At 39.5% G+C, this 9,658-nt stretch overlaps 1 protein-coding gene across 5 annotated transcripts in view; it reads left to right on the plus strand.

Moving 5' to 3' along the window:
* The window catches only part of LOC134226364 (dihydroxyacetone phosphate acyltransferase), an 80,894-nt gene extending 74,541 nt beyond the window's left edge, over nucleotides 1-6,353 (plus strand). For all 5 annotated transcript variants that reach the window (XM_062707102.1, XM_062707103.1, XM_062707099.1 and 2 more), the window contains exon 6: nucleotides 5,708-6,353. In XM_062707102.1, the coding sequence (XP_062563086.1) occupies nucleotides 5,708-5,840 (133 nt within the window). In that variant the 3' untranslated portion in view covers nucleotides 5,841-6,353. The remainder of the gene's footprint in view (nucleotides 1-5,707) is intronic.
* Nucleotides 6,354-9,658: the final 3,305 nt, after the last annotated feature.

A 9,658-nucleotide genomic window follows, 5' to 3' on the forward strand; every position in this document is an offset into this window, starting at 1 on the left:
TTTGCACATTTTATTCACTCATACATCTATATTGCTGTCAAAATGTGCATTTGACAATTAAATTTTCAGCTAAAAGCTCTATTTTTTGACACCGATGCACTCACACAACCAATCGAGATCAGTTGTCAAAAAATCAGGAGTACCAACTTGACCACTATCTCCTTGTCGCCGAGTCAGGCGCAGAGTGCTCGGCGCGGAAACCCAAAGGTGGGAATAAAATTTTGGGGCTTATGCGCAATAATTAGGCGTATTTTTTGCGATACATAATCAATGGATCTTACCTGCGGTGCGGGTTTCGTTCAGTGAAGTCTCCGAAATGTTGCTTTAAGCTATGTTGATTCTCTTTTCGCACGCGTTTGGAGGGAAGGCGCTGTAGCCAGTGTAATGAAAAGTTTAGTTTCTCATACTAGTTTTCATACAAACTTGAACCGGCTAGTGTTCAACCAGTTTTTGTTCAAATCGGTTTTTGGAGGACACTCGGAGCATGGGACGGAATCGAGTGAGCGTGGTGGAGCTGGGTCGTTTTTCGAACCACCCTACTAATATTATTTGATTTTATAAATACGACACCAATACTACTACAGTATATGACAGTTTTTATTGTACCAATACTTTCAAATCTTTGTTTTGGTACTCAACCCACCTTCACCTTAAAGTAACGGAGTAATCCAAGAGCCGATTTGCATCAATGTAGGAGTTCTGCGCTTCATGATGCTTGGTTGTGCATTGTGCTAATGATGCGCACTACTCATGATCTAATTGCGACATCAGAAGCTAAACGAAATAGCCTTTTTCAATTATTATGCTTTTGACCAAAAGCTGTATAGCTTGCGGTAACGCGGTGTTCCTCAATGCATATCATTTTCTCCCAATTTAAGAGAAACTTACTTCACAAGACTTCACTGAGAAATCACAAAATAATTCGAATACAGTCCCTTCTCGATTTTGGCAACACGACCGGATTTTAATGTTGCCAAAATGGGGATGTTGCCAAAAACGGGAAAAAAATTTCATACAAAATTTCATTTTTTTTTTGTTTGCATGATTGAAGTTAAATACTTAGAAAATGTACAACAAAGTATGTGGAGTGTGTTTAAGTGATGTACGTGCATCATAATTGACATTTTTGTGATATTATTCATGACTCGGAGATTGTAGTTCAAACAAAATTGAAACAAACTCAAGAATGGTAAGAATGGTAATCAAACGACTAATAACTAATTAGCCAATTTCATATTACAAACTGAATAATAAATAATATTTGAAATTAGCAATAGCGTCGGCCACGTCCTTACAAAAAATTGTGGTGATAAAAAATCGTTTCTATTGTATGCAAATTTTCTTGTGGTCGGTGTGATTAAGAGTAAAGTTCTGTGCACAATTTTCTATGACATTATGGAAAAAATGAACGCAAGGCATAAGACATGTCATTGTTTTAAAAAATGGTAAGGGGTCGTACACTAATTACGTAAGCAATTTTTATGGGATTGTTGGCCCCCCTCCCCCCATGTAAGATTTTTTTCATACAAATGATTTTTAATTATATAGTGCGTAAGAAAACGACAGACCGCCCCTCCCCCCATAAGTGCTTACATAATATGTGTACGACCCCTAACGAAAATCTGCATTCTGCACATTGAAGAGGAAAGCAAAGCAGATCGGATTAGTCATAAACACGTTGAAGACGAAGTAAGCGAAAGAGAAGACAACGGCCATTCATCACGAGCTTGTTTCAATGGCGACAAAATCAAGGTTGTTGAAGAATTCGTGTACTTGGGCTCACTTGACCTCCGATAACGTTACCAGCAGACAAATTCGGAGACCCAACGTGGCAGGAAAGCGTACGTATTTTGGACTCCAAAAAACACTCCGAACGAATAGAGTTCGCCGCCGTTCCAACCAGACTCCCTATTAAACCGGTGACGGTAGTCCTCCGTGGACACGATATCCGGACAATGCTTGTGGAGGACCAACGCGCACTTGGAGTAAAAATGGTTCTCTACAACGATCCGACAGGCACAATAGGGCGAGGTGTGCACCGATCAAGGTGGATCGATCAGGTGGAAGACGATTTACGGACCCTCCGTAGACTGCCTGACTGGTAACGTACAGCAGTGGACAGAGATGACTGTTATGTACCGCAGAGGCCACTCCGGCCTCAGGCTGAATAAATAATAATAAAACAACATGTGACGCATCACTCACCTATCGAAGCAGCTAGGATTACATTAGCGATCTCATGGAAACTTCACAGGAGGTACTCCACTTCTGATACTTCGCCATCACAAACAGAACACTCGATAGCAGGCATTGGAAGTGTGAGTGAGCATTGATCTATTGCAATCGTGGCATTTATAGCCAATGAGTGAACTGTCTTGCTCAAATGGATGCCAAACAACGAGTAGGAGCAATTGTTGCTGTGATAAACAACGAGCAACACCGTCTAACAAGCCAAGCCATGGTGAGGTATCCATGTAAGCAACGATTTTTGCATTAGTACCCCGCTTTCTTGAATGACTTCTTCTAATAGCGCACCGTAACAACGCTCATTGTTGTATTACCAAGCTTCACTTAATAGACTTGCATTGGTGAGCGTTGAAGATCAATAAACGGTGAATAATCGAACGTCCAATTTCAAAGATTTTAGGAAGCTCATAACTTGCCCCACGGCAGTGCATCAAGTTGGCTTAGATTACCCCGATTTTTTTTTCTTGATCTGATTTTTTTTCCAATGCCTGCTCGAGAGCCTTACGCCTTACATGTTACCAAACTCTTACCATTACTGTTGAACTGTTGCCAAACATGCCGGAATCATAGCTAGACAAATTTGCGTGAATTTTAAACAATAAGACTCTTTAAAATAAATTGTTGCTTATAATCTGTACGGAAATGCAGCAAAACAACGTATAAAATGATAAAATGACAGTTTCTCGACTGATATCAGAAAAGAGGCGCATAATGAGCAAAACGGCTTGATGGCTATATAGCGCATTTAGAAAATCGAATTTGCTAATCACTAGCAATTAAACCTACTGTGGTTTGCTTGCTCCTGGATCACTCATGCAGTATCGGTTGCAATGTGATGTAAACAGCGGGCTTCGCCTAATAGATGTAGTACTATGTACAGCGGTGTGAGTCAGCTTGTCGATGACAAAATCAGTGAGAATGCAAAAAATACGACATTCTAGGGTGGGCTGGTTATATTAGGGTAGTGTGAATAGGGACATGGAAAACGTGGATAAAATGAGCAGAAAAGTTTCAATAGAAATTGTTTGCAATGAGCGGTGATACGAGTGGTGATTCATTATTTCAGTGAAAATGCCCACTATTCGTACAGAGCCCATAATACTCATATAAACCTTAATGGTATTCACTTTTGGTTTTGTTTATCCTACTACATATGTATTAAAAGGTTTTAGCTCTAAAAAGTAATAAAAAAATATTTTCGAGATTGTTGCCAAAATCGGGAAGAAAATGTTGCCAAAAACGGGTGTTGCCAAAATCGGGGGTAGACAAAAACGGGTGTTGCCAAAATCGGGATGGGACTGTATTCTAAATTATATTAAGTATTTGAATAAAAAAAAAGTCTGAATAAAATCGGCAGACCAACAAAGCGCGCGCGCTCCGGTCCACTTTGTTGGTCTGCCGATTTTGTTCGGCCTTTTGTGATTCGGCCTTTTGTGGTTTCGGCCTTTTGTGATTCGGCCTTTTTTTGCTTTCGGCCTTTTGTGATTCGGCCATTCGTGATTCGGCCTTTCGTAGTAGACCCGGGGAGGACCGAATTGAAATAATTTTATTTGGTGTACTAAACCAAGTTTGTTTTTCAAGTTCTTTCGTGAAAACATTCAACAACAATGATATTTTGTAATCCTCCAGATTTTTCAATTTTGACTGGTAGGGGTAGTAGGGGCAATATGAACATACGGGGCAATATGAGTCACCCTCATTTTGAGCTTATTGACAAGTTTTATCATGTAAAAGTTATATGATCTTTAAAAGGATGCTACACATATGCATCAACGTGAAAACCGCATTAAAATTCAATTCAAACATGAAAATACACTGTATAGGCAAAATTATTATAAGATTTGAAGTTTATAAATCGGGACCGATTTGCGATTTGGGCGTATCTTATTTTGTAAATAAACATTGAAAGGTGAATTCCTGCTAAAGTAAGCATTTCATGAGAAGATCAAGGTATGGATCCGACAGATTATGGTTTCCTCTACCAGATAAGAAAATTAGTTTGGGATAAAAGCGTTTGCATTCTCCGGAATCCGTGAAACAATGTTTGTTTACAAAATAAGTTACGCCCAAATCGCAAATCAGTCCCGAATAAGGTTTTGACACAAAATTGATTAAAATACAGGTCAAAAATACACCACAATTAAAAGATATATTAAAATTGAGTATTGTACACACATGTTTGTATTGATACAAATCTGAATTTATCATAAAACTTTTTTTCCCCAAAACCAGTCTCTATGGGGCAATATGGGCATACCTGCACAGAGCAAGATATCAGGCATTAAAATACGAACAAGTTTAAATTTCAATAGTCAAATACAAGAATATTATCATATATGTAAGATTCATTACGGAAAAATTACAACAGCGCATTACTGCGATTGAAACAGAAAAAATGACCATTGGCCAATTGAAATGTGGCTGTTCAAACGGTGAAGAGTGGCAAATCGGTTCAGTCCGCTGTTGTGCGGTTTTTTTAATTTTATTTGGTATGGAATACTCACAACTGTTGTAGGAATATCATATTCTTCTATATTACGATACTTTTTTCGCCTAAATAAACGTTTTGGATGGGTGGCCCATACTGCCCCAAATGGTGGCTCATATTGCCCCGTATAGGGCACTGCACGGACTGCTTTGTCTCTTTCTCACTGCAAAGAAATTAGAAAACAACAAGGCCAGTAAACGTCAAAATTTATGAGGAACGAAAAAGAAAGAGATGTTTCCGTGCAGTGCCCTATAGTCGGGAACACACATTGAAATCAATACATTTTCAAAAGTGCATTCCAACAATTTCCAAACGCATTTTTCGTCATTCATCGACGTTATATGAAAGGTAACATTCTCTAGTATAAGTCAACTACATTTGAACGATGTTTTTTTGAGCTTTTCAGCGCTTTTCGGAACGATTTCCTTAGGTGGCCCATATTGCCCCGATCACCCCTACCTAAAAATTGAAAAAAAATAAATGATTTTATAATGCGCGAAGTTAGGGCGCGCGCGAAATTAGGGCACATCACGGTACATTCTTCGAAAGATTTCACATGTTATGCATATACATGAAGAGTTTTCAAACATTTTACATAATTTCTAAATGATTGTAATGGTTTTCGTATTTTTTATTATAGGGGGAATGACGGCTTTGGCAAGTTTTGTTCTATTATTGGCAGGGGGTTTTTATGACTGACTAGGCTCAAATTTGGCCTGAACATTCTTTGCATATCAAAGAATATTGTGGCCAAATTTCATAAAATTTTGTCGCCAAAAACCCCCCTGCCAATAATATAACAAAACCTGCCGAAGCCGTCTTTCCCCCTAATTTAAAATTCGACCCACCTGAAATGTTTGATTATTTACACAGACAATAAAACAATTCATGATTTGGCCATTTTGAATCCGTTTTCAGAAAACTAGTCCTACAATCTCAAATTAAACAAAAATCGCTTTTTTCTGCCAACAGAAACGGTTCTACCATCTTCACGGCAGATCTAATCCGTATCCGGTCGCTGAACGACACCCTCCGATCGTACTGCGATCTCCTGCCGTTCGAGTACCTTACCTTCCAGGGGGCCGTCACGGAAGCCAAGTTGTAGAATTGGCTTTCATGGCCAGCCGATTTGGCGTCTCGGGTGCTCGCCCCACCGGGAAACCTTTTCCAGCTGGTCCGACTGCTGCTGACCGTGGCGTTGCAATTGCTGCAGAGTGTTCTACACTTCAGCAAACTCATCGGCATCAAGGTGCTGGGGATGGTGATGCCTCCGCCGCCAGCCGATCGTAGGATGTAGTTAACGGGTGTTTGCCACGTGTTGTGGCTGCGGGTGGCGATTTGATAGCAATTCTCCAGAAGAAATGGACAATGCTCCCAACAAGTCAGACATAATTAATAAGCTAATGAAGTGTAAGTATAATTCCGTATGGTAAGACGTAACAACTAACTGTGGTTAGCTACCAGTTTTTTTATGAATAAGTACTCAATATTAAAGTAGCAAAGTGCATGCATTTGTGTTAGAAGTTATTGTGTTGTGGGTTCACATTCTGTATTATGCTCATAAGGAAAATGTAATAAAACTAATGAAATAAATTGTTTGAAGTATTTTTATCGAATACATTTCGATGTATTTAGTTCATTTAAGTAGTTATCCGAAATTTTCATTTTACTTTTTTATCACGATGTATTTTCTCTAGAAAGGCAAACAAAAGTGAGTGCCTTTTTGTCATTTGAAAGTAAATAAGATTGTTCCTTACACAACAAATTCCAATTCGGCGCAGTGCGAAAATGGCGACATATTCAGTTCACGCACACGGAGAGGAGATCAAGCAAGCGATCTTGCAAATGGCTGACTTGCTCTAACGGTGGGCCACACCGACGCCGATCAACCAGGAGACAGTCCTAGAGTCCCTTTCCACAAACATGATTGAATTTGTGTTCGACCCCGACAATGGCATCACGTTTGAAAAGTGGTTTGCACGTTATTCCGACCTTTTCGACAACGACGCCCGGAATCTCGATGACGCGGCCAAGGTACATCTTTTCCTGCGGAAGCTGGATCATGCTTCACACAGCCGCCGCTATGCGAAACTACATCCTGCCCAGGCTTCCGAAGGACTTCCAGTTCATTGACACGGTGTCCACGCTGAAGACAATTTTCGGCACGTCAACATTCGTTTTCAATAAACGCTTTCAATTCTTGCAGCTGGTAAAAAGCGAAGCCGAGAACATCATCAGTTACGGGGGAAAAGTGAACCATGCATGCAAGGAGTTTCAAATTCATGAATATCGATCACTTCAAGTTCTTGGTATTCGTGTGTCTTAAGGCATCAAGCTACGCGGACGTTCGGGCACGTCTTCTTTCCCGCATGGAGGGCAAGACAGCTAATGCACCGGTGACTCTCCAGACACTCATCGACGAGTTCCAGCGACTAGTCAACCTCAAGGCGGACACGACGCTAATCGAAAACCATTGGTTTCGAAGCACGTGGTCCACTCGATCTCGGAGAAATTACTATGTCTGAAGCTCGATTATGCATATGCACAACATGTGATAGATTTAGTTCGGAAAAGGTATTGGAAGGTTAAAAAAATCTCGGAGAAAAAGGAGCATCAGTAGCAACGTCCATCGAAAGCAAAAGGTAAGCAACTACCATCTACAACATGCTGGCAATGTGATCAAGTTCACAACGTCCGTGACTGTCCATTTTTCGACCATCGCCGCAAAACATGCAATCGCGTCGGCTACAAGAAAGGTTACTGCGGCTGCATCAAGAAAACGCCCGGCGGCGGCCCACCCTTCCCTTTTTCAACAACACAATCATGCATCGTGGCGGAACCCTTGGTTGGACCACGAAGGGAGCTCCTCAAGCTCCTTTCCATACCGGTGTTGAACTTAATCTTTAATCTAGAATTTAAAAAAACCTTAATAAAGAAAAAAAATGATTGGGGAATAATAAAACCTCTCTATCGTGCTACCGACGAGAGGTGCAAAATTAACAACAGGCTATCAGCACATACTATCAGTTCTGTCATTTTGATTAAATTGATTAAGAATATATATTATGTATCGCTTTGTTAATTGCCATATGGTTCTTAATTCTGCGCACATGTTTTGAAATGTTCCATATTCGGCGCACAATGTTCCTAATTCTGAGCACAATAATAAACACTCAGTTTGAGTATTTTTTTACGTAGGACTTACATATTTCTTTACTATACTCGGTGTCATTCAGATTTTTGGAAATCGAGAGCGTTACGCTGAAAGGAAAGATTTCGAACGTTGCTAGCGCCTTCATCTTTCGATGGATTTTGAAGATTTATATATCAATCGACTTGGACACAGCAATTTGCCTATTTCATTGAAGCTTGAGATTATTATTAAGCTATTGAAAATTTCAATTCTTGTCAAAGCCAGCAAAAATTTCATATGTAACCAATCCCGTGCATTCCTAACACGGACATCAGAATGCGGTATGTAACGGGCCTTCGGGTCCACCGCAAGGTTTTCTTTGTGTATAAAAGAAGCAGTGCCTGCCGTGTGCGAGTCATTCGCGAAGTCGAAGCAAATTCTGCTCTTCCCTCCTATGGGAAATCCCATTGCTATCTGTCAGAGTTTGAGTGAAACATGGCCGCCATCTCCTCCTCTCTGTTGCTCTACTATAAAAACCCATACAGTCATTGTTTGTGTGAAGAATTTTGCTTCGACTTCGCGAATTACAATTGGTGACAGCAGCGCGTACTGACGTGCTTTTTGCTCGCACATTTTTCGTTTCGTTCGTTCGCTGTGTTAACCTACTACCGGTGGGTCTGCGTATATGCATGAAAGAAGTGGGCGCATTTTTTGTCATCCTGTGCTTGACGATGGTCGGATGCAATGGTGTCGGTTGCTATGGATACAATCAGATACAATCGTCATTGGCATCGCTCGGAGTTCACGGCTAGAGGCCGATGATGGCTGAGGCAGCGAGGGCAGCGGTGGTGGACGAAGAAGAATAAAACTAGAGTGATTTGGTCTGCTCATCCACGAAAAGTGATTGATTTCCAAATCCACATGAACCCGGGATGGGTACGAGTCATGGCTTATTACTGACCATATGTTAAGTTGTGCGTGGTACTAAACGACACGTACATTAAAACATGGTTATACATACTATAACAGTTCTGATGCAACTACACTGATGAAAATAAAACAAAAATGATTAAATAATTACTTTCATTTTGTCGCAGAAGGCATTAGCAATTAAAGATGCACAATCAGCAATAGTGTTAATATCTATTATCCATTTAGATTAGAAAATTTCGCTGTATTACATGTTAATGTTTTAAAAAAGCCAGCAAAAAAAAAATTCCAGAAGAAAATTTAAATAAACATTATTTTATTTTTTGTTTTTCATTTTCAGAGAAATTATATTATTAAACTTCACGTAGACTCGGAGTTTGGAATTTAATAAATAATTTTTCGTTGACGTATTAGCAGTACCTTCTCTATTTTAGTAGGGTTACTGCTTCTTGACTTGTTTCTTATTGTTGTGATTTTTTCAGCAGTAAGCACATGCTAACAAAAAGAAGCAACGAAATTGGTGCTGTATTTCTATGTTTGGAAAACGGGACAGTTCCCCTAAAATAGCACATTTTACCCAAGTCTGAAAATTTTATAATTAAAATTTTTAAACTTAAAATACTATCATCAATAAGAAATCTATAAATGCCCCACATTTGCTTGAGTAAATAAGAGCTTAATAGTTAGAAACAAAGCAATTCTAATTATGTATTTAATTATTAGTTCTATTTCCAGAAGTCTCGAATAAACAAATTGCTAATAATTCTACACAGCATGGGAGTTGTTGTTTTCAATATCAATACCTATAATAAAATTCTATAGATCCAAAAGTTAGTCCTACGTCTACTCGCGGTTACAAC

This window comes from Armigeres subalbatus, chromosome 3 (genome assembly GCF_024139115.2).
Source record: "Armigeres subalbatus isolate Guangzhou_Male chromosome 3, GZ_Asu_2, whole genome shotgun sequence".
Classification (NCBI taxonomy): Eukaryota; Metazoa; Arthropoda; class Insecta; order Diptera; family Culicidae; genus Armigeres; species Armigeres subalbatus.